This window comes from Lepus europaeus, chromosome 10 (assembly GCF_033115175.1).
Source record: "Lepus europaeus isolate LE1 chromosome 10, mLepTim1.pri, whole genome shotgun sequence".
Taxonomy (NCBI): Eukaryota; Metazoa; Chordata; class Mammalia; order Lagomorpha; family Leporidae; genus Lepus; species Lepus europaeus.
In genome coordinates this window covers 27,314,369-27,340,388 of record NC_084836.1, presented here as the reverse complement: position 1 = coordinate 27,340,388, position 26,020 = coordinate 27,314,369, and the positions used below count along the sequence as shown (strand labels likewise).

At 41.9% G+C, this 26,020-nt stretch overlaps 1 protein-coding gene across 1 annotated transcript in view; it reads right to left on the bottom strand.

Moving 5' to 3' along the window:
- Window positions 1–2,228: 2,228 nt before the first annotated feature.
- UBE2N (ubiquitin conjugating enzyme E2 N) overlaps window positions 2,229–26,020 on the bottom strand; it is a 39,786-nt gene continuing 15,994 nt past the window's right edge. Inside the window, exons 2-4 of the mRNA XM_062203133.1 lie at window positions 3,954–4,200; window positions 3,621–3,761; window positions 2,229–2,964 (exon numbers count right to left, since the gene is read on the bottom strand). Coding sequence (XP_062059117.1) covers window positions 2,924–2,964; window positions 3,621–3,761; window positions 3,954–4,200 — 429 coding nt within the window. The 3' untranslated portion in view covers window positions 2,229–2,923. The remainder of the gene's footprint in view (window positions 2,965–3,620; window positions 3,762–3,953; window positions 4,201–26,020) is intronic.

Here is a 26,020-nt window from a genome sequence, read left to right as displayed (position 1 = left end):
AGCCAATCACAGCAAAGTAGACAGAACAACAACAAAGTTAAACAAAAACCCTAAAGCCCATATCACACTCAGGATTTCAGAAAAGCAGCTGTTTGGATGAAGTTGATCTTCAAAATGCCTTTTATCAATATATTCAGATTCCCTTTTCTCTCCCAAGGCTTTGCATGTGCTATGCCCTCTGCAGGGAGATGTTCATCTAGCCCAAATCCAAAAGAGCAGCCCCTCGTGTACTTCCCCTCTCCAAGGTGCAGGTGCAAGTTTTTGTTTGCTCCCCATTTGTACTGTAAGAGCCCCAAGGGGAAGCCCCAGGCCACTCATTCAGGTAATCATCCCCAACAAGTAGTAGGCATATATTAAATACTCTTATTTGTCAAAGAAATAAACTGTTTCCTTTAGCTCAGGGGCTACAAAGTGAAAGGCTTACAAGGGATAAGAACTATTTAAAAGAGCAGGCAGGCTAGCAGGGGACCCTAATCAACTGGAGACTAACTGGGTAAGAGGACAATGACATGCTCTTAAGGTGGTTGCTACTCAGCTCCTTCCAGTAGGTGCCATGCACAAAGGTGGGGCAGGTCCACAACTGCCAGCTCTTCAGATCATTCAGATATTTGCGTTCTGGATTTTCCTGTGAACCTCCAGACTTTAAAATGCTGGCAGCAAATTCAAAATGTTTCTAACCAACCACACTGTGTGAGGCCAAGTTAAACAGACCTGCAGGCCAGAAGTACTGCCAGTTTTCAACCACTGCTTTGGTCTCTCCCAGATCTCCTAAGAAAGTGCAATCAACACATTGGCTCTTGCTTCATCCCACTGGTTGAGAAAGCAAGCCTTTTCAAAACAATAGGGACCTCTCATCAAAATTCCAAAGGGGGAAAAATGCAATGCCATGAAATTAGGAGTACATATATTTGAGGCCAAAGCCTTAAGTCATTTCTGTATTTCCACAACTCTAAACTTAGTAGACATCATAGTCCTCTTTAGATTTTTATAGTGCAACAGATTTAAATCTGAGATTTTCTAACTTGTAAATCATTATGTGATTTTAGCTAAAACCATGAACAATGCTACCCACGGTAAATAATGCTGATCTCTAACAGCTTGAAGTCATTTTTAGAATGATATTCCGTTTCCTAAGTTGTAGTCAATGATGCCCTCTGAATAACGCAAGAATTGTCTATAAACAACCACTATTAACAGTTTTAAAATTCACAATGGTAACTACTTTATTCTGAATTTTAACATTTGCTACCAATATCAGTTACCAGTCATCAAATGTTTTATGTTGAAAATGTAATTTTAATAGATAATTCTTCATATTACATAAGATCACAATAAAATACACTACATTCTGAAGAAATTCCAAAAGTTATGAGAATAAGAATGAAGAAAATCCAAATGGGCTACAATATCCATTACCTTAAACTGCAAGAGAAAAAGGTTCCAAGTTTACAGATTTATGGCTGGCTACGTTTATGACTTCAAAATACCAAGAATGAGGAATTAGATAGGAAGAGAGGTGGGAAAGAACACTTTTGTGAGGGGAGGAACTCGGTCAATGAAGAAAAAGAATCCATGAATTCCAAATTAAAGAATAAAAGTTCCCACGGCAACAACCAGAAAGATGAAAGAATCATTAACTGAGTATGTGATGCTCTCAAAGGAAGAAACCTTCTGATGACACTTAGGCAGGTGCTGTGCTTGAGATCTGTGCATCAGGCCTGTCAGGAAAACTCACAAATGCCTCCGCAAACCCCAAATGATGATCAGATTGGTGTTTCCCAATAACACACACCAGCAGGAAGTTTTCAGACAAGAATCAAGAAAAAGGTCATAACCCAAATCCAAGGCAAAAATGTGCTGTAACACATGAAAACTTTCTTTGCTGTGACTGTCCTGTATGGTAATTTTCAAACATAGTGGCAAGACACCAATGACCTAACTAATCAGACAACACAACATTTATTTCAAATTTCTAGGAGGTAAAAAAAGGTCAGATACTGATGCTTTATGCATGCTCAGGGCTAGTTTATAAATACTCCATTCAATAATGCTGTAACACAGAGTTGCATCAGTGAAAAAAAAACTGGCAAAATCTACCGTTTGCCATTCAATTTATCAGATGGTGAAAACCAAAACAGAATGTTCCATCAGAGCTTTAATTTTTAAATACGATTGTCACATTGGGAAAATGAAATAAACACAGTAAAATAAACTGTACAAAGGCAAAGTAGAATAACAAAAAATATTTTACTAAAACATAAGATTTACAGAAGTTTCCAGACAAGCCATACAAAATGGTCACAAGCTTTTTTGAAGGGGGGAATCTACACTTGACAGCAAAGTCACAATGTTATTAGTGAGGGCTGTGATGTTTATTTAATGTTCCCATTTTGGTTCAAACAATCAAGCTTGTCCATCTACAGAGTCTAAATTGTTAGACGTGGCTAGAGAGCATATTCTAAAGAATTGGTTAGCTGCTTTTAACCAATGTAATTAGATCACCATAAAAAGGGGGGGGGGGGGAAGAGCCCATAAAATTAAAACTTACCTCCCCCCTCAAAAAAAAAATAAAATAAAATAAAGAAAAACACCCACACCCCTGCAGCTAACCCTGACAACTACCTTCATTCACAGTGCTTTATACTTAAACCATGATAGGGGAAATGAGTAAAAGCAGAGGGGCCACTGCTTTTAAACGTTTCCACAACAATCCAGATGATACTTCTAGCCTCTGTTCATGCTTTACAACAGCGAATCAGGACAAGACATAGATTTGCTAATGTGCATTTAATCACCAAAGGACTGAAGATGTCTGGGCTTTTATTCTGTAATATTTCTAAGACTGTGTCCATTAAATGCAAACAAAAAGGAAGAAGTCTTGGCAGAACAGGAGAAGTGATGCATACTTGATGATCAGATCGATTTAAATATTATTCATGGCATATAGCCTAGTCCATGCTCTAGCTGTAGACAAAAACAAACATGCAATTATTATTTTACTTAGTTCAATCTATTATCTGCTCAACTCCACAGTAAATAAACAAATACTATTGTTACTTACGGAAATGCCATGCCATAATCATTTAAATTCATGTCATTTTATAAACTAGATCAAGGCTGGAAGATTTTCTGTATGCCTAATTACCAAAAACACCACAATAAAATTCAAAAGTTCTACAAAACTTAACAGGCTGAATTTTTGGATCTCCATCAATGTTGTTAAAATCAGAAGAACCTTGTTGATTCCGAACTCTCCAGCCATAAACTGCCACATATTTTAATCATATGGATTACAAAAATAGCTCAAGAGTTCAAAGGATTTCTAGATCTTTACATATTGCTAAATGAATAAAAGATACTCAGTATTTGTTAAACCCAGTAGAATTATAAGGGTCCAAGATGTTCCAATTACACATTGTCCTTAAATCTGAGGATCCCATAGCAGACTGTAAGACATTATTAGATATTATATTTTAAGATATTATTTGCATACTATAACAGGCAGAATCTAATTTATTTTAGATTTTTTTTCTTTTTTCTTGCCAAGGGCCTTAAAGAATGGTAGTACAAACTAGTTTCTAAAAGTAGAAGTGGTGTGAAAGAGAATGAATATTAAATACCTGTTTCTATGGCTTGGGCTTCATTGGTCTTCCACTGCTCCGCTACATCATTTGCTAATGGATCATCTGGATTGGGAGCACTTAACAAAGCCTGGATCGATAGCAGAACTGTGCGGATCTGCAGTGCTGGGGACCACTTATCTATGAAGGCAACAGGCCCAGTAGGATATGATAAAGCATGAAAAAACAAGCCCAGAACTGCTGCATCTCCCTCCCACAGACCTCTGTGGTCTTTGTACACACCAAGAATATGTTTACATTCTAGATATGAAATGCTTAAGATAATAAAAAGGAAAAATTTTAATAGCATATAATGATAAAGGTAACACTTACCTTTCAAAATATCTAAACATATTCTTCCCAACTTGTCTACATTAGGATGATAAATTTTGGTCATGAAACGTACTTTAGGGGCTGCCATTGGGTATTCTTCTGGAAGGAATAGTTCAAGTTTAAAAGTCCCTCCCTCAAAGGGGGAATCCTGGGGGCCAGCAATGACCACATGAAAATAGCGGGCGTTGCTCTCATCTGGTTCTGCTTTAATGCCAGGAACTGGTTCTGCCAGCAAACGCTGGGTTTCCTGCAACAGAAAAGCAAATACATTTGTGAAACAAATGCCATGTCACTAAACCAAAATTAAAATTACAAAGTTCACCCCTTGAAATTAGACATAAAAGAACCTCTCCAATCTCCCAAAGGGCTTTTATTGGCTTACACAATATAAATTTCAAAGAAAAGACCATGTAAATGATTACAACCAGCTGAATATAACTGCAAAATCTCGATCACCTACCACATATTCCAGTTACAAATGTCTAAAATATGTTGGTAACAAAAGTAATGAAACTGGCCAGTGCCGCGGCTCACTAATCCTCCACCTGCAGCACCAGCACCCTGGGTTCTAGTCCTGGTTGGGGCACCGGATTCTGTCCCGGTTGCTCCTCTTTCAGTCCAGCTCTGTGCTGTGGCCCAGGAAGGCAGTGGAGGATGGCCCAAGTGCTTGGGCCCTGCACCCGCCTGGGAGACCAGGAGGAGGCACCTGGCTCCTGGCTTCAGATCGGTGCAACACGTCGGCCGTATCAGCCATTTGGGGGGTGAACCAAAGGAAGGAAGACCTTTCTCTCTGTCTCTCTCTCTCACTGTCTAACTCTGCCTGTCAAAAAATAAAAAATAAATTTAATAAGTAATGAAACTAATTTTGAAAAAAAAAAAAAAAAAACCACCCACCCGTGCGTGCACACGCGCACATGCACACACACAGTAGGATTACCACAAAAGTAAAGCAACTTGTTCTTGTAAACTACACCAAAACTCAGCTATTTCATAGGCAAAATTAGTTTTTAAAGCCATTGACAATCTCTCACGGAAAATATAAAGAAATAAAGGAAGGAGGTAAGAACAAGCATAGGCATCTGAGTAAGGACAGATGATGGTGACTGGTTTCTAAAATTGATGGTTAACCTCAAAGGGATCTTCAATGCTCCCACCAATCTTACTATTGGTTCTCCTTTCCACTGTTTCCCCTCTCTCCCATAAAACATACTCTTCCCTCTTTCAAACGTTCAGCACCTCTATCCTCAGCCTCACTTTGACTGATGCCTGGGTTCCTATTTCATGAGGAAAAATAAGCTTCCTAAATTCCCAGGAAAACACCTGCTCACTCACCTGCACCTGTCCCACACGCTCTGTCTTTGCTCCTGTTACTGCCAATGAAGTGCCTTATTCTTGGCTAAGGGCCAACCTCTTCAGATTACCTCTGCACCTATTCAAGGAAACTGCTAACAGTGTCTGCCTCCCTTCCTGGACCTTCACTTGTCCCTCGTTATTTGATCTTCCCCCAAATCATGCAAACTGTTGTCATTTTTCCCCAGTAAGGGCAGAAAATGACCTGGACCCACTCCCCACCCCATCAACTACTGCCTCAATGCTTTATAATTGCCTGTCTCCAATGTATTCCTCCCCTCCTTTCTTGAACATACTCTACTATCAGGCTGTAGCCAATAGCCAGTTTATAATAAGGGCACCAATGATACACACACAGTTAAACCATAAGGCCAATGCTTAGTCTTTATCTTACTTGCTCTAAATGAAACATCTTATTTAGCTGTTCTGCCTTCATCTTTATAAGACTTTACCTGTGCTATCACCACTCTCCTACCTCTCTTCCTACTTGCCCAGCATCAACTTCTTTTAGTCTCCTTGCCAGTTCCTATCTCCCCAATACCCCAACACTGAAGTGCAACAGGGATCTGCCCCAGAGCCTCTTCTCTACTACACATTCAGTGATACAATGAATTTAAATTCTAAAGACATTCTAAATATGAAGAAGCCTCCTGTAATTCATACCCGGGACAGACCTCTCCCCTCATCCTATTTCTTCCATCCATATTGCCTGCTTAACAGACCTTCTATTAAATAAAAAGCATCCCAAACTTAACATGACCAAATCTGAGCTTCTCACCTTCCTGACCCTCAACATGCTTTTCTCCCAAAGTTCCTGTTCTATCTAATTCATCCACCTATTCCTTCATATGCCACACATCTAATCTGATTGAATTCCATTTTGAAACACACCAAAATCTGCAATTGGATGGCTTCTTGCCACTCCACTGCTACACTACTCTAAGTCACACAAGTTCTCACTTAGTATACTGCAACAGCCTCCAAACTTGTTCTCCCTGCTTCTAACCTTGTTACCCACTACTTCCCAAGCTGGTATTTCACAGTCATTTTAAAAACCAAAGTCCTTACCATGGACTCCCCAGAAAGGGCTCTATATACCTCACTCTGCCTACCTCTCTGACTCATTTTCAGATAATCTTTATTTGTTGTTAATATTTATTTATTTACAGAGACAGGAAGAAGAGCCTGAGAGAGAGAAATCTTCCATCTGCTGGTTCATTTCCCAAACAGCAGCAACAACCAGGGCTGGGCCAGACCAAAGCCAGAAGCCAAGAGCTTCCTCCAGCTCTTCCACATGGGTGCAGGGGCCCAGCAATTGGGCCATCCTCTGCTGCTTCCCAAGACACATTAGTAGGGAAGTGAATAGGAAGTAGAGTGGCCAGGACATAAACTGGTGCCCATATGGGATGCCTGTGTCCCAGGCAGTGGCTCTCCTGCCACGCCACAAAGCCAGCCCCTCATCTTCAGATATTCTAACCCCAACACCCTCTCTTTGTTCTAGCCAAGTCAAGTCTACAAGTTCTTCAACCTGCTGAACATACTCCCACACCTCTAAGGCTTTGTACTTGCTCTTCTTTCCCCCAAATTGCTCTCTGGTTTACTCCTTCAACTCCTGAAGCTTCATTCAAAGACATTTTCTCACTGCAGTCTTCATAACTGAAAATGCAATCTCATTTCCCCCTACCCTACACACTTCCCTGCTTTATTTCCACAGCACCACTGATTACACATCTTGCTTATTTTGTTGAGGTGTAAAAGCTCCATAAAAGAAATTTCAGTATGTTTATTCCTGACATATCTTTATTACTTGGAGCAGAAGCTGACACCATAGTAGATGTTCAATGAATACTTGATGAGTTATGTGTCTACTTGATGCCATAAAGAATGAGGAATGAACTATCAGATTTTCATCTTTATTATCATTAAAGTAGGGTCCTTTTCAAAGCAGGATGTATACATCATGAAAGAAACACAAAAGGATCCATTCAAGTGCTGGAGAAATAGTCTGACTTCTACTAATACTAAACCAAAACACCATTAATATTTAATAAACTGGAAACAGTATGTATAGCATATATTAGCAATACATTTTCAATATTTTGAATAGGCATGCATAGTAAATCTAAGTTTTAAGGAATGAAAAACAATGAAAATACTTAAGAAATTATATACATTACATTATTTCATTCTACAACCACAGTATACACACTTAAAAAAAAAACTTTCTCAACAGTCATGTACGGAAATAGTCGTAAGATGTAGATACAAATCAAATCCTCACCCCAAATTTGTTAAACCCATGGCCATCTAAAAAAAGTAATGTATCTGGCACTCAATACTTTATTTTAATTATAGCAATGCAAGAGCAACTTAGAAGCTGAAACACTGTGAATCCCTTTCAATAAAATGTTCTCTAGGTTCAAAATAAAACATTTTAAGAACATTAAAAAGTCCGAGAGGCAATGTTGATGCCTCCCTCTTTTGGAAACCATATATAGAACATGCAATGAGAAAAAAGATGTCTTCATTTCTAGGAAAAATCAAAGATATTAAGAATGAACAGCAAGAATGGAAGAATTAGAAAAGAACAAAACAGTAAAATGCTTGAAGTTTGGCCTTTCCTCACCTTGATCCTTTTGTTTTCCTATTTTTAGAAAGCCATGACGATGGAGATTGGAAAAAAGAGAGCCAGAGTCCACACTCTAGTTAAACAAGGTAGCAGCAGCTATTTGAAGCTATAATAAGCTACCAGAAGGGCCTCTAAGAGCATATCCTAAAATAGTTTCCAAAATCATCCTCAGTACACATTAGCAGAGACAGATATGGCATTCATTTTCTCATCTTCAGCTCATCCTCAAAATCAGACATTAAGCAGATCATGTGATCTGATCAATCACAAGATTTAATTGAAACATATTCTAGGATAAGCTAATTTAGGTATGGAAAACACCTGAAATATTTTCCCTTGCTCTCAAGTTCTAATGGATTTGACACAATGAACAGATGTATAATTATATGACTACAGTTCTGATTTCCCAAACAAACCCAGAGCATATATTACGGGAGGGAAAAGGAATAAAATCCAAACCACATGAACAAGTCTCAGATGCTAGCATATGAAAGTCTTAGGCACAGAAGCTGGTGGCAACTTTTTCCCAAATAAGGTAAAAACTGGATAGGAGAAAAAATTCTTGCTACAATTCAACACATAGTTAACTGTGAAATACCTTCTAGCTTTACACTATTTGGTCGAAAAATAGCAAAGCACAGTATGCTTTTTTAAGTCAACAAGAAAAAGATTAAAATTCGTACTGATTCACGTACTAACAAGTAGTTTACATTGCTCTGAACCACAGTGTCCTTAATTCCTCTCATGCAGAGCAGAGTAGTCCCCATTATCTACAGTTTCACTTTTCCACTGATTCAGCCATCCCAGTCAACAAGTCTGATTACATTACAGGGAAAGTTCTAGAGATGAGCAAGTTTTAAATTGTTCACTGTTTTGAGTAGCATGATGAAATTTCTCGCACCCTGCTCCATCCCACCCAGGACTTCAATCATCCCTTTGTCCAGGATATCTACAATTCTAACAGTACTCAGCCATCAAACCTCAGTAACCATCTTGGTTATCAGACCAACTGCTGTAACATCACAATGCTTATATTCAAGTAACCCTTACTGTAGTTAATAATGGCCCCAAAGCACAAGAGTAATAATGCTGGCAATTCAGATGACAAAGTAAAGCCACAAAGTGCTACCTTTAAGAAAAAAAGTCAATGTGTTTTGGCTTAAGAAAAAAAAAACTACACTGTGGTTGCCAAGATTAACAATTAAGAATGAATCTCTTGAAAAGTTGTAAAGAAATGAAAAGGATATTCAAGCTGGTTTGCTGAATGTCCTGCAAAATTCAAAAGTTATAGCCACAATGTGTGATAAATGCTTAGTTAAAAAGGCAAAGGCCAGCACATGGCGCAGTAGGTTAATCCCCTGCCTGTAGCACAGGCATCCCATATGGGCGCTAGTTCAAGTCCCAGCTGCTCTTCTTCTGATCCAGCTCTGCTACGGCCTGGGAAAGCAGTAGATGATGGGCCAAGCACTTGGGCAGTGCATTCCCGTGGGAGACCCAGAAAAAGTTCCTGGCTCCTGGCTTTGGATTGGCCCAGCTCCAGCTGTCGTGGCCATTTGGGGAATGAACTGGTGAATGAAGACCTCTATCTCTTCCTCTCTATGCCTCTGCTTCTCTTTGAAATAAATAAATGAAATATTAAAAAAAAAATAAAAGGAGAAGGAAAAGGAATTAAAGTTGTGTATGTCCGACAGGCACCACAGGTGGAGGATTAGCCAGGTGAGCTGCGGCGCCGGCACCCCGGGTTCTAGTCCTAGTTGGGGTGCCAGTTCTATCCTGGTTGTTCCTCTTCCAGTCCAGTTCTCTGCTGTGGCCCGGGAAGGCAGTGGAGGATGGCCCAAGTGTTTGGGCCTTGCACCCCATGGGAGGCCAGGAGGAAGCACCTGGCTCCTGGCTTCAGATCGGCGCAGTGTGCCAGCCATAGCAGCCATTTGGGGGGTGAACCAATGGAAAAAGGAAGACCTTTCTCTCTGTCTGTCTCTCTCTCTCTCTCACTCTCTAACTCTGCCTGTCAAAAAAAAAAGTTGTATATGTCTAAAATCCAAAACAGTACAAATAGGACTCAGTACTATCCAAGGTTTTAGGCATCTTCTGGGAGTCTTGGAGCATACCCATTGTGGATAAAGGGAACAAATATAACAAATATAGAATATCAAATGAGTTAACGTCGTATAATGACCTGACAAATGAGATCACACACAAACGCCACCATCACATAGACTCAACTCAAAAAGAATTTAGGTTAAGATCAAACCACAACAAATCTCAAGATTTATTAAATCAACAAAAGTTTATTTTAAGGAAAACAGAATAATCACTACTTGCATTTTGGGATTCCACTATGTTTTTTTTAAAAAAAGATTTATTTTAAAAGTCAGAGTTATACAGAGAGAAAGGAGAGACAGAGAGAGAGAGAGAAGTCTTCCATCTGATGGTTCACTTCCCAGTTGGCCGCAATGGCCAGAGCTGTGCCAATCCAAAGCCAGGAGCCAGGAGCTTCTTCCATGATTCTCATGCTGGTGCAAGGGCCCAAGGACTTGGGCCATCTTTTACTGCTTTCCCAGGCCACAGCAGAGAGCTGGATCGGAAGTGGAGCAGCAGGGTCTCGAATCAGTGCCCATATGGGATGCTGGCGCTTCAGGCCAGGGCGTTAACCCACTGTGCCACAGCACCGGCCCCTCCACTTAGTTTAAAAGCAAACCAAGGATGGAAGCACAAGAACTAGGCTTGGGGCCATGTGTACAGACAGTACTGTAGACTATGGTCAAGAAATCAGTTCCTAAAAAACTGAATTTCCTAAAAAATTGAAAAGGAAGAGCAGCAAAGAACAGGGTGCAGATACCAAAAGCATCAAATTAACCCCCAAAAAAGTTATCTCACAAAATAAAACAACAGTACATGCCACAAATACTTATCCCCCATATTTAATTTGACAATGAAGCTCTATGCATTCTTTTAAAAAAATTTATTTATTCATTTGAAAGGCAGAGTTACAAAGAGGCAGAGGCAGAGAGAAGAGTGGTCTTCCAACCACTGATTCACTCCCAAAATGGCCGCAACGGCCGGAGCTGAGCCAATCCGAAGCCAGGAACTTCTTTTGGAAGCTCCCACATGGGTGCAGGGCCCCCAGGACTTCGGGCATCTTCCATTGCTTTCCCAGGCTATAACAGAGAGCCAGATCAGAAGTGGAGCAGCTGGGACCAGTGCCCATATGGAATGCCGGCACTGCAGGTAGCAGCTGTGACCACTATGCCACAGCACCGGCCTGGGGCCCCACACATTCTCAGTGTGATGATTAAATTATATATAAGTAGACATTTTGGGTATTAAACTATTTTCAGAAAAAAGGTGATGATTCATAAGAAAAGCCAGTATGTTAGTTAGTCCAATGTACCATGTCTAGATTTTCTCCAGTTAGAATATTTTCTGAAGTACAATGTATGACTAGTAATGCCAACTGTAGATCTTTTAGCTCACCAAGACCAAGAGCTGTATGACAACTCTAACTTTATTATTATTAAAGTCATGTAAAATTGAGGGATGTCTTAATGATACTTACTCAATTCTAATCTCTATCACTTAACCTTTTATTCCTTTAAATTTATTTTCATTTTTTAATTTGAAAGGCAGAGAGAGAGAGAGAGAGAGAAATTGAGAGAGATCTTCATTTGCTGGTTCACTCCTCAAATGCCCACAACAAATAGGGCTGGGCCGGGCCAAGCCAAAGCCAAAAGCCAAGAACTCCATCTGGGTCCCCACATGAGTGGCAGGAACCCAAGTATCTGGGCCATCTATACTGTCTTCCCAGCATATCAATAGGAAGCTAGATTAGATATGCAGATAGCCAGGACTTGAACCAAGTACAACATGGGATGTGGCCATCCCAGGCAGCAGCTCAACCCATTGTGCCATAACAACAACCCTGGTAGGTAAGCATTTTTAAAAAGTTACCACCAGTGGGTATTTGAGTACCATACCCCTAAGTTCATTTTACCATAAGCCGTATGAGCTTTACTGCACAAATTCGACAAACACCATGATTTTTATAAACACATGTTCCTCCCTACAATAAAACTGACTATATTCTAGCTGGGATTAGGCCAAGAACCAAGTTGTGCTCAATTTCTTCACTATACTACCTCCTTACAAGTACTAAAGCTAGCTAGCAATATGCCAAGATAAAAGTGGCTGATCCATATTTTTATCTACAATTATGCTTTCCAACAGAAATACAATGCTAGCCACACATGAACTTCAAATTCTAGTGGCCATAATAAAAAGCAAAAAGAAACAAGTAAAATTAATTTAATTAATATATTATATTTAATATATTCAAAGCATTGTTTCAACATGTAATCAATATAAAAATTAGGTATACATTTTGCATCCTTTTTCAAAAACTAAGTTTTCAAAGATCAGTATGTAATTTATACCCACAATAAATAAATTCAAGCTATCCACATTTCAACTATCAACAGTCATATGGGATTAGCAGCTACCACATAGGACAAGGAAGCACAAAGACAATCAAGTTACAGTTATGTGACTGGGCCGGCACCGTAGCTTAACAGGCTAATCCTCTACCTTGCAGCGCCGGCACACCGGGTTCTAGTCCCGGTTGGGGCGCCGGATTCTATCCTGGTTGCCCCTCTTCCAGGCCAGCTCTCTGCTATGGCCCGGGAAGGCAGTGGAGGATGGCCCAAGTCCTTGGGCCCTGCACCCGCTTGGGAGACCAGGAGAAGCACCTGGCTCCTGGCTTCGGATCAGCGCGATGCGCCGCCCGCGGCGGCCATTGGAGGGTGAACCAACGGCAAAAAGGAAGACCTTTCTCTCTGTCTCTCTCTCTCACTATCCACTCTGCCTGTAAAAAACAAAACAAAAAAAAAGTTATGTGACTGACAAGAATTTAACTTAGTTCATATAGTCAATAAATTTTTGTAAAGAAATTTTAACTACTGCTATATTCCCCTAGAAAAAAAATTCTATATAAGATAATGGTCAGGGGCCACCATTGTGGCATAGTGGGTAAAGCTGCTACCTGCAACACCAGCATCCCATATGAGGTCTGATTTCAGTCCCAGATGCTCTGCTTCTGATCCAGCTCCCTGTTAATGGCCTGGGAAAAGCAAACACCTGCCACCTACATGGGAGACCCGGATGAAGCTCCTGACACCCCGCTTTGTCCAGGACCAGCCCCAGCCATTGCAGCCATCTGGGGAGTGAACCAGCAGACAGAAGATCAATCTCTTTCTCTCTCACTCTCTCTCTCTCAAATAAATAAATCTTTTTAAAAAATAAAGTTAGAACTTCTGGAATCACAATAGGGGCCACCGCTGTGGCGTAGTGGGTAAAGCCACCACCTGCAGTGCCAGCATCCCATATGGGCTCCAGTTCGAGTCCTGGCTGCTCCAATTCCGGTCCAGCTCTCTGCTATAGCCTGGGAAAGCAGTAGAACATGGCCCGAGTCCTTGGGCCCCTGCACCCATGTGGGAGACCCAGAAGAAGCTTCTGGCTCCTGGCTTCGGATCGGCACAGCTTCAGCCATTGTAGCCATTTGCGGAGTGAACCAGCAGATGGAAGACTTCTCTCTCTCTCTGCCTCTCCTTCTCTGTGTAACTAACTTTCAAATAAATAAATAAATCTTTAAAAAAAAAAAAAAAGCAACAGTTACTGTTTGCAACAGTCACAAGACTGTATTTGGAAATGATGTCTGTAACAATTTAAAAAAAATGAACTATTAAAAATGAATTCAAAGGAGGTAACTGCATAATGAAATAAGGGCTAATCACAGAGGATAATTTTTTTTTTTTTAAACAGAGGATAATTTAAATTTTCAGAGTCCACACTACCCCCTAGTGGACATAAAACATCTCCATTTATTTCAACCTTTTTCCCTTTGCCAATACAAAACAAATGATGCTTATGATGTTCACATTGCTAACTGGTTTTTAAAAATTACATCATATGAACAACACTGAGAAACCAAAAGCAAATGTTAGCATTCCCTCTGAACATGAGTTTAGATAAGGCTTATCCTGACCTGGATTCAGGAAGTAAATATAAGCAGTCTTTTATAAGTAACATCAGCAAAATCAAGCTCTCATTTTGTCTCCTAAATCAGTCTCACTACTAACTGCTTACAATCCTTTTGATGGGCTTTGGGAACCATGAAAATTTCTTTAAAGCACTTATCCTAAAAGTCAGAGAATAATGGTTCTCAACACACACTCATTCTCCCATACATTTAAACTTCATGGTTTCTTAAGTGACAAATTCAGATAAGGACAATGGGAGGGGCAATTTGTTGTTTCTTTCTTTCTTTTTTTTTTTTTTTTTTTTTTAAAGATTTGCTTATTGGGGCTGGCGCTATGGCTCAGAGTGTAAAGCTGCCACCTGCAGTGCTGGCATGCCATATGGGTGCCTGTTCAAATCCTGGCTGCTCCACTTCCAATTCAGCTCTCTGCTATAGCCTGGGAAAGCAGTAAAAGATGGCCCAAGTCCTTGGGCTCCTGAACTCACATGGGAGACCTGGAAGAAGCTCCTGGCTCCTGGCTTCAGATGGGCACAGCTCCGACTGTTGTGGCCATTTGGGGAGTAAGCCAGCGGATGGAAGATCTCTCTCTCTGCCTCTGCCTCTCTGTAACTTTGCCTTTCAAATAAATAAATAAATAATTTTTTTAAAAAAGATTCATTTATTTAGTTCAGATGCTGAGTTATAGACAGAGGGAGAGACAGAGAGGTCTTCCATCTGCTGGTTCACTCCCCAAATGGCCGCAATGGCCAGAGCTGGGCTATTCCAAAGCCAGGAGCCAGGAGCTTCTTCCAGGTCTCCCATGTGGGTGCAGGGGCCCAAGCACTTGGGCCATCTTCCACTGCTTTCTCAGGTGAATTAGCAGGGAGCTGGATGGGAAATGGAACAGCTAGGACTCAAACTGTGCCTATTTGGGATACCAGCACTGCAGAAGGTAGCTTAACCCGTTACATCACAGCATCTGCCCTGAAAAGAGCTATTTCAAAGGTATCAAGGATTAACTCTGCTAGGTTAACAGGTATGGAAAGTACTCTTTATTACACTTAGAGTAGTAACCTAGAAATGGGGCTGGATCACTTGTACTAGAAATCTACATCTTTTTTCTTTTTAAAATGTATGTATTTATTTATTTCAAAGGCAGAGTTAGAGAGAGGGAGAGACTGATTCACTCCTCAGATGGCCACAACAGCAGGGACTGGGCCAGGCCAAAGCCAGGAGCCAGGAGCTTTCTCTGGATCTCCTATGTGGGTGGCAGGGCCCCAAACACTTGGGCATCTTCCTCTGCTTTCCCAGGTGTATTAGCAGGGTGCTGGACTGGAAGTGGAGCAACCAGGACTCAATGGCTCCCGTAAGGGATGCTGGTGTTGCAGGTGGTGGCTTAACCCACTACACCACACCACCAGTCCCAACTAGAAATCTACATCTAACCCACATCAGTAAGACCACATCAATACTTCTGTGAAGTCCAGGGAAAAAAAACAGAGTCTTGGAAATAAGAGGATCTTCTGAAAGGTTAAGTACATATGACCACATTGTTTCTTGGGCTTCAAATTAATCTGGAAGCTTCTCCCCAGTACTTCAGTTTCCTGTTCATTACCTCTACAATATGATTATCACAATAACTGTTGTATTTAAAGACAGGAACCATACCTAGCAAATGTAGTTAAATGCTGAACAAGTACCATTCACTGAATAAATGCCAAGCATGCATAAATACCACACAGAGTTGACAGGAAAGAATGCTATACCTGCTGTGTTTGTTGGTAACTTTTACCTCTGAAATAGCATTTAAGATTATTCTAATTAATGACAGTGGACAAAAATCAGAAAATCCTAACAAACTCCCTGCAAGAAGGAAATCTGCCTACCATTCCCCAATTCTTCCACCCCAACTAAACACACGAGAGATTGTGTTGTAGTGTGTGTTTTTCTCTCCGCCAGCCTACAAATTCTGTAAGGGCAGGGCAGGGACTACATGCAATTATCAAGTACTCCTCCCTAGACACACAGAGAATCAATAAAAGTTCACTAATAAAAGTTCAATAAAAATGGTGCCAAACACCAATTTAGATGCTGCATATATACTAACTCAATTAATCCTCATACTCATTTCATAAATGAGGAACTAAGAATAACTAGCTAAGGGTTCATATTGTGATATAGTAGGTAAAGCTGCTGCCTATGATGCCGGCATTCCTTATGGGTGCTAGTTTGGATCCTGGCTATTCCACTTCCCATCCAACTCCCTGGTTAATGCACCTGGGAAAGCAGGGGAAGACGCCTCAAGTACTTGGGCTCTGGCACCCACGTGGGAGACCAGGATGAAAATCCTGGCTTCCTACCTTCAGCCTGGCCCAGCCCTGGCCATTGTGGTTATTTGGGGGGGTGAATTAGTAGATCGAAGATCTTTCTGTCTCTCCCTCTCTAACACTGCCTTTCAAATAATTATATAAATATTAAACAAATAAATAACTAGCTAGTTACAATATAACCAAATGACAAGCAAATAAGAAAATGACAGAGTCAAGATTCAAATCCCAATTGCTGGGTTCTATTCAGTCTAGCACTAACATTAAGATGTTTGTTTCTTAATCTCAATGGAACAAATAACGACAATTAACTATATGACACTGTAAAGTGTCTGACAAGGGCAGCAAACAATAGCAGTGAAAAGGAAGGAACAGCTATTTTCAGCCCTTGCATAATCATAAATAATGCTTCACGAGACATCTTTAAGCCAATATACTTTTACCTGGAATTATAATCTGAAAATGGTAAATCGTTTTGCCTATCTTTGATACCACATGAAGCCACTATGTTCTGCAATTTTTTTTTTTTAAGATTTATTTGTTTATTTGAAAATCAGAGTTACACCGAGAAGTAGAGGCAGAGTGAGAGAGAGGTATTCCATCTGCTGGTTCACTCCCCAAATGGCCACAACAGCCAGTGCTGCACCCATCCAAAGCCAGGAGCCAGGAGCCTCTTCCAGGTCTCCCACGGGGGTGCAGGGGCCCAAGGACTTGGGTCATCTTCCACTGCTTTCCCAGGCCATAGCAGAGCTGGATCGCAAGTGGAGCAGCTGGGACTTGAACCAGCACCCATGTGGGATGCTGGCACTTCAGGCAGCGACTTTACCTACTATGCCACAGCGCCAGCCCCTCTGCAATGTTCTTGTAGCTTAGAAATATGAATTTACAAGGCTGGCACTGTGGTGTTATGGGTAAAGCTGCCACCTGCAGTGCCACCATCCCATATGGGCACCGGTTCGAGTCCCGGCTGCTCCACTTCCGATCCAGCTCTTTGCTATGGCCTGGGAAAGCAGTAGAAGATGGCCCAAGTGCTTGGGCCCCTGCACCCACGTGGGAAACCTGGAGGAAGCTCCTGGCTCCTGACTTCGGATGGAAGACCTTTTTCTCTCTCTGCCTCTCCTTCTCTCTGTGTGTAACTCTGACTTTCAAATAAATAATTTTTAAAAAAAAAAATATTATGTGAAAGGCAGAGTTATAGAGAGACAGAAGGAGACCAGGAGGGAAGAGATCTTCCTTCTGCTGGTTCACTCCTCAAAATGGCTGCAACGGCCAGGGCTGGGCCAAGTTGAAGGCAGGAGCCAGGAGCTTCTTCCCAGTCTCCCACATGGGTGGCAGGAACCCAGGGACCTGGGCCCTCCTCTGCTGCCCTCTCAGGTGCATTAGCAGGGAGCTGGATAGGAAGTGGCACCAGCACCCATTGGGAATGCCATCACTGCAGGTTGTGGCTTAACATGCGGAACCACAGCGCTGGCCCCCTTAAAATTTTTCTTCAAAGAAGATTTATTTATTTGAAAGGCAAAATGATGGAGGAAGATGGTCTCCTATGTGGATGCAGTGGCCCAATGACTTAGGCCATTTTCTGCTGCTTTTCCAGGTTCATCACCAGGGAGCTGAACTGGAAGCACAGCAGCCAGAACTCAAACAGGTGTTTGGATGTGGGACACAGGCTCGCATCACAGGGAGCAGCTTAATCCTCTGTGCCTCAAAGCTGGCCCCATTTTATTGTTGTTATTTTTTTCTTTCTTAAAACTATAACCAGTTATTTGAAGACAGTAACTTATTTTAACATCCTTACATGTAACTTTAGTTGTTTGTCTGTCTACTATTAAACAGTGGTAAAAAGTCTCCCAATTGTATATTCCTTTTCCCTTCCCTTCCTTTGTATAACTGCAGTAGACGGATTTGGGAGCTTAAGATATGAAGAAAGTATAACAGAAAATAGAAAAACTTATCTATAGTCACAAAAAAGGACTGCCTGGCAAGTACTCAAGGTCAAAATGAGGTTTGGAGTAGATATTTTGTCATTGTTTTTGATCACCTCACAATTAAAAAAAAATCTAGTTTGGGAATTAGCAACCTCAACACATGCTTTTATGGATCCCCATTCTCCTTCAATAGCAGCCAAAGTCTTATTTCTTAACTCCTTTACAACTAGGCTTAGTCAAACCCTGTGCATCAGAAGTTAAGCTATTCTGGAGAGAACAGCATTATAGAAATCATTTTAAGTGTTCTAGTGGTAGCATACTGTACTTGGCATTAGCAATGACACTGCACACACTGCATACTGTACTGCCTACCCAGTGATAAGAGCAAGATAGCCATCATGGTACAATTCTGAATCCTATTCCTGGTTGCCTTCTTTGGCCCTCCCTTAAGATTGTGAGGTACATAGCAACTTACTAAATACTGTTTCTGCTTAAGCTACCCAAAGTTGGCCTCTTTTGCTTGCTAAAGATATAAAATTCAGTTTAGGTAGGGAAGGAAGTGAAGAAAAGAGTCAACTGATAGTGAGGGATATGAAGAAGCTAAATATACCTCTTTAGAATCAACTGGGCCAAAGAAAGGAAACACTTAAGTTAGCTAATCTCTTTATCAAAGAATGTCTGCCTAATTTAAGAGCCCATAAAGAAGGTGTTAGGGGCTGGCAGCATTGTGGCACAGCTTGTTAAGCTGCCCCAGATGGTTAAACCTCTGAGAACTAAGATGCCAGCATCCCATACTGGAACGCCAATTGGAGTCCCAGCTACTCTACTTCTGATCCAGCTCCCTGCTAATGCTCTTGGGAAGGCAGTGGAAGACAGCTCAAGTACTTGGTCCCCTGCCACCGATGCAGAAGACTAGGATGAAGTTCCTGGCTCCTGGATGTGGCCTGGTTCAGCTCTGGCTGTAGCAGCTATTTGAATTAGTTTAAATAAAATTAACCATGCTCCTAATAACTGAAATCCAGTTAATATTCAGGAATTTTTTGTTGTTGCTGTTCTCATCAAAATTAAAGCCCTGAAAAGCAATTTAGTTGTTTTATATATAAACTGACATTCGTTGCAAACCATATGACACAAACAGGCACTTCTGGCCTACAAGCTAGTGGCTATCCTTGTATAGACAGCCACTATTACTTATTCTTTCCTTTTCCTTCCAGCTACTTCTGGTTTCAAATGGGTAAATAACAACAAAATTGTATGCCCAAAGTCCCCATTAACAGGAAAAACCTTATAAACTTATATTAACAGACAAACAGATGGAAGCAGAGCAAGTTGATTTCTTCAGTAAGGCAAACAAAAACAAGTCACATTTGGTCCAGATCTGCAATTTCAACCCAACTGTGCCAATGATACAATTTTGTCCAAACTCCAAACCACCAGAAGAGAAAAAATAGTCTTTCACACTCTGCATATTAATTCTGGGATCAATTAGGAAGCATCCATATATTAAGGGGTTATCATTCTCCAAATAAGCATCCTTTAGCTGGGTTGCCACATTATACAACTTCAGAGGAAGACCATTCACATCATACTCTTTGTGAATGGAATCCCTGAAGTTGTGCAATGCAGAGCCAAATACTTTAGAATAAAGGATAAAATTTCAGTTTAGCAGCTGTAAAAATTAACCTTATTATTGTTAAACTCATGGAAAATTGATTATATGTAATTCTAATAAAATCAGAATATATATTACTTACCAAAAGCATCCCATTTTCCTATCCACTGTTGATAAATGGGCATTCACTGTGCTTTCAAAATCAATGCCTCGCTTCAGAGCTATATTTAATATCATCCATTTTATAGGACTAATATATAAACAACACACAATTTTCTTACACAGTAGGAAGGCATTCATTCTTTTAACATTTACAGGAAGTCAGCATCTTTGAAAAACCAGGAAACAGTAATAACCAACACTAGATAGGGCTGAGTATTACGTTAGGCTCTGTTCTTTGCGTTCTAATCCTTCAACCACCCTAGAGCTAGCTTAGCATATTAGGCAGACAGAGAAAGAGAGAGGTCAAGTGAGGTGGCCCAAGCTAGTATTTATTTCTACACATTTCCACAATCCATAAATCAGCATTTTGCTATAGGAGAACTATCTTACTAAACTAATTAGTAAGCCATTAGAGTAATAAAAATAATGTTTTAGGGGCTGGCGTTGTGACATAGCAGGTAAAGCTGCTGCCTGCAGGTCGGCATCCCTTATGGGTACCAGTTCAAATCCTAGCTGCTCCACTTCCAATACAACTCCCTGTTTATGTTTTGTTTGTTTGTTTGTTTTTAATATTTATTTATTGGGACCAGCACTGTGGTGCAGCAGGTTAACGCCCTGGCCTGAAGCACTGACATCTCATATGGGCGCTGGTTCCAGTCCCAGCTGCTCCTCTTTCGATCCAGTTCTCTGCTACAGCCTGGGAAAGCAGTAGAAGATGGCTCAACTACTTGGCACCCCCTGTACCCACATGGGAGACCTGGAAGAAGCTCCTGGCTTTGGACTGGCACAGCTCCGACTGTTGCGGCCATCTGGGGAGTGAACCAGAAAATGGGAAGACCTCTCTCTCTCTCTGCCTCTGCCTCTCTGTAACTCTGCCTTTCAAATAAATAAATAAATATTTAAAACACACACACACACATACACATTATTTTAGCCACAGAAAGCAGTGCTTCTCTATCTCAAAAGTTGACTATCAATTAAGAAGCAACTGACTAGGAGTTGGAGCTGTGGCTTAGTAGGTTAAGCCTCTGCCTGCAGTGCTAGCATCCCATATGAGCATCTGTTCAAGCCCAGGCTACTGCACTTCCAAACTGGCTCCCTGCTGATGGCCTGGGAAAGCAGTGGAAGATGGCCCAACTCCTTGGGCCCCTACACCTATATGGGGGACCTGGTGGAAGCTCCTGGCTCCTGATCGGCTCAGCTCCAGCCCTTGAGGCCATTTGAGAAGTGAACCAGCAAATGGAAGATCACTCTCTCTGTCTCTACCTCTCTCTGTAACTCTGCCTCTCAAATAAATAAACCTTAAAAAAAAAAAAAAAAGCAGCAACTTACTAAATGCTACTGAATATTATTGGAAAGCAGGGGTGTACCATCTATAGAAAGCCATTTTTTACATACTTTGCCGTCTTACTGTGTCCCCAACTAGCCTGGCTCCAATGACCACAGTCCCAATGCTGAGCATCAACATCATCAGTTGAAAGAACAGATGAACCATCAACTACTGAGACTAATCCCATACAGCAAAGAAAATTACTGACTGGCCAAAGAGGAAAGAAATTCAAAGACTTCCAAAAATGGTAGGCCTAAGTTTTGATGAAGCCAGACTGTGGTTATAAATGGCAGGAACATGTAGTCAAAAGGGCTTTTAAAAATCTTGACCAACTATTTCACTCTTTTCCCCAAAACCTTAGCCTTCTCTATTGTCCCTACAGGTCATATCCTTCAAAGGACCAAATGTTAAGCACCAGACAATCCAGGCTTAAAATTTTCATCCCTGGCTTCGATAATCTAGCCATTATTTTCCTCAACTTTAACAATAACAATTGCCTCAGTACTGTACTTATTAGTTGATACTTTAAAGACTCTCCTCTTCCTCAAGGTTTTTAGAAGTATTTGAAATGGAATTGCTCAAGAAAGTAGATTTTAAAAAGGTTGGGGGGGGGGGGCTGTGGCATAGCGGGTAAAGCCACTGCCTGCAGTGCAGGCATCCCATATGGGCACTGGTTTCAGTCTCAACTGCTCCATTTCCAATCCAGCTCTCTGCGATGGCCTGGGAAAGCAGTAGAAGACGGCCCAAGCCCTTCGGCCCCTGCACTCTCATGGGAGACCTGGAAGAAGCCTCTGGCTCCTGGCTTCTGAATGGCACAGCTCCAGCCATTATGGCCATCTGGGGACTGAACCAACGAATAGAAGACGACTCTATCTCTCTCTGCCTTTCAAATAAAATAAATCTTTTTTTTTAAAAAAAGTTAGAGACTTTAATATTGAACAGATTATCAACATGCAACAACGGATCTTGTAATCTGTGGTTCCAGAAGATTATTTTGCCCTCTGCTATCAAGCCAGAGGAAATGATCTAGCCACCTCAGATTTTATTGTAACTAAGCAGATTCAGATTAGTGCAGATGTTATCATGATAGACACCTAAGTACAATAACATGGGTCAAATTTAGCCAGTTCATGTAGATAGCCTGAGCTTCTGAAACAATGAAACAATAAATATATTTAAATAGGAATACTGGGCCAGCGCCGCGGCTCAATAGGCTAATCCTCCGCCTAGCGGCGCCGGCACACCAGGTTCTAGTCCCGGTCGGGGAGCCGGATTCTGTCCCGGTTGCCCCTCTTCCAGGCCAGCTCTCGGCTGTGGCCAGGGAGTGCAGTGGAGGATGGCCCAAGTGCTTGGGCCCTGCACCCCATGGGAGACCAGGAGAAGCACCTGGCTCCTGCCATTGTATCAGCGCGGTGCGCCGGCCGCGACGGCCATTGGAGGGTGAACCAACGGCAAAAGGAAGACCTTTCTCTCTGTCTCTCTCTCTCTCTCTCACTATCCACTCTGCCTGTCAAAAAAAAAAAAAAAAAATTAAATAGGAATACTGGACTCAGTTATTGCTAGCAATATGAACCAGCAATACGAGATTATGTGAACCTACTTGCGGCTCAGGGAAAACAGACTAATACAAAGTTATAAAAATGTTATCCTTAAAATAACTTATTTATAAAGGCCTGATGCTGTGAAGATCTGTTTTTCCTTCTTTCTCTGTAACTCTGCCTTTCAAATAAATAAATCTCAAAAGAAAAAAAACCCTCAAAAAAAAAAAAAGCCCCAGGTTATTCCTCCGCCAGTGGCGCCAGCATCCTATATAGGCGCCAGTTCTAGTCCTGGCTGCCCCTCTTCCAATCCAGCTCTCTGCTATGGCCTGGGAAAGCAGTAGAAGATGGCCAAAGTGCTTGGGTCCCTGCACCCACATGGAGGAGCCAGGAGGATCCTGGCTTTGGATCAGCACAGCTCTGGCCGTTGCGGCCATCTGGGGAGTGAACCAATGGAAGGAAGACCTTTCTCTCTGTCTCTCCTTCTCATTGTAACTTTACCTCTCAAATAAATCTTTAAAAAAAAAAAATTTATATCATCTAAGTAAACAGTTTCCTTAAAGTGATCAGGTGGCTGTGACACACAGGAGGGAGACATTTTTCTTTTTTTTTTTTTTAATTTGACAGAGTTAGAGAGAGACAAAGATCTTTCTTGCGTTGGTTCACTCCCAAAATGGCCACTAGGGCCGGAACTATGCCGACCCGAAGCCAAGAGCCAGGTGCTTCTTTCTGGTCTCCCACGTGGGTGCAGGGGCCCAAGCAGTTGGGCCATCCTCCACTGCCCTCCCGGGTCACAGCAGAGAGTTGGACTGGAAGAGGAGCAACCAGGACTAGAACCCAGTGCCCATATGGGATACCAGTGCCACAGGTGGAGGATTAACCAAGTGAGCCACGGCGCCGGCCCCGAGACATTTTTCAATGATTTTTTTAGCATATACACATACTATTTATCCAAAAAAGCAAAAGTCCCCTAAAAAAGCTAAATAAATATTTTTGAGGAACCATATTTTAAAGGCACAATGTCTCATTATCAAGATAGTCTTTAATACTAAGAATCAACAAGGATAAAAAAAAACACTAATAATGTTGAGGAGAAAGTTGGCATTCAAATGCATGGTGGCAGAAACTTTCTTTTTTTCTTTTTTTAAGATTTATTGGCCGGCGCCGCGGCTCACTAGGCTAATCCTCCTCCTAGCGGCGCCGGCACACTGGGTTCTAGTCCCGTTCGGGGCACCGATCCTGTCCCGGTTGCCCCTCTTCCAGGCCAGCTCTCTGCTGTGGCCAGGGAGTGCAGTGGAGGATGGCCCAAGTCCTTGGGTCCTGCACCCCATGGGAGACCAGGAGAAGCACCTGGCTCCTGTCATCGGATCAGCGCGGTGCGCCGGCTGCAGTGCGCTACCGCGGCAGCCATTGGAGGGTGAACCAACGGCAAAAAGGAAGACCTTTCTCTCTGTCTCTCTCTCACTGTCCACTCTACCTGTCAAAAAAAAAAAAAAAAAGATTTATTTACTTATTTAAAAGGCAGAGTTACAGAGAGGCAGAGGCAGAGAGAGAAGTTTTCTCTCTGGTGTGCTGATCTGAAGCCAGGAATCAGGAGATTCTTCCAGGTCTTCCACACAGGTACACTGTTTCATTGAATCCTCAGAACCTCCAAATACGCTTTATAGAAAGGCACACTGAACATGGATGAGGAAACGGACTCACTTTATCTCACACCTCAGTACACTAGATCCTGGAATCTTCAGCACCCTTAAGTGTTTTATACCTATGCATCCATGACTGGTGAGTGACAAAAAGTTCTAAGATGTGTCAGAGCTAAAAACAGAAAATGTTTCTTAATTTGTTCTGATGGTACACAAAGTATCCTTGGACCTGTCAGAGTCACCAAGGATAGGGAAAGAAGTGAACTCCACAGTACCATTTATTTGCCTGTCTCCCTCGGCATTTTCTCTCTAATCCTTTCTTTCTTTCATTCTTTCTTTTCTTTTTTGACAGGCAGAGTTAGACAGTGAGAGAGAGAGACAGAGAGAAAGGTCTTCCTTCCGTTGGTTCAGCCCCTAAATGGCTGGTGTGCTGCGCCGATCCAAAGCCAGGAGGCAGGTGCTTCTCCTGGTCTCCCTTGCAGGTGAAGGGCCCAAGGACTTGGGCCATCCTCCACTGCACTCCCAGGCCACAGCATAGAGTTGGACTGGAAGAGGAGCAACCGGGAAAGAATCTGGCACCCCGACCGGGACTAGAACCCAGGGTACCGGTGCTGCAGGCAGAGGCACCGGATTAACCTAGTGAGCCACAGTGCCAGCGAATCCTTTCTTCTATAATATCCTAGTTGAGGCAGGCAGGAAGTTCTGTGTTTCCTGAAATGTGTGGCTTACTCCATTGAAGTGGAGAAATTTTTCAACTGATTTGAAACAAAGATGCTTCTCTGTTCACTTACAAAAACAAAACAACAACAACAAAAAAAAACAGACAAGGCTGTGGCATGGAGGCTAAAGTCCACATGGGCACCAACTGCTCCACTTTTAATCCAGCTCCCTGCTAATGTAATTTCTCTCTCTCTCACCACCCCCCAAACTCTGCCTTTCAAATAAATAAATCTTAAAAAACAAACAAAGCCTAAAGACAAGAGAGAAGCCCTTCTCTTAAACATAATCAAAAAAGGAGCCCCTATATAAAAATCCCTAATTCTGAGGCCAGTGCTGCGGCATATAGTAGGTTAAGCCTGTAGTGCCAGCATCCCACATGGGCAACCTGCCTGTTAAAAAGAGTCCCAGCTGCTCCACTTCTGATTCAGCTCCTTGCTAATGATCTGGGAAAGCAGCAGTAGATGGCCTAAGTGCTTGGGCCCCTGAAGCCACATTAGGAGACCTGGAAGAAGCTCCTGGCTCTTGGCTTCGGACAGGCCCAGCTCTGACCATTGAGGCCATTTGGGGAGTGAACCAGCAGATGGAAGACCTCTCTCTCTCTCTCTGTCTCACCCTCTCTCTGTAACTCTGCCTCTCAAATAAATAAATAAATGTGTTTTTTTTTTTTAAATCCCTAATTCTGCAGGACTTCAATCAAGCTTAGTACTACCAGATCTCAAGGCTTCTTCCTCTTCCCCCCACCTATCATAGGCTGGGACATGCCATGTAGTTTTCTTCTACCTTCAAACCTCTACAGCAGGAAATTAGTGTGTCAGATACAA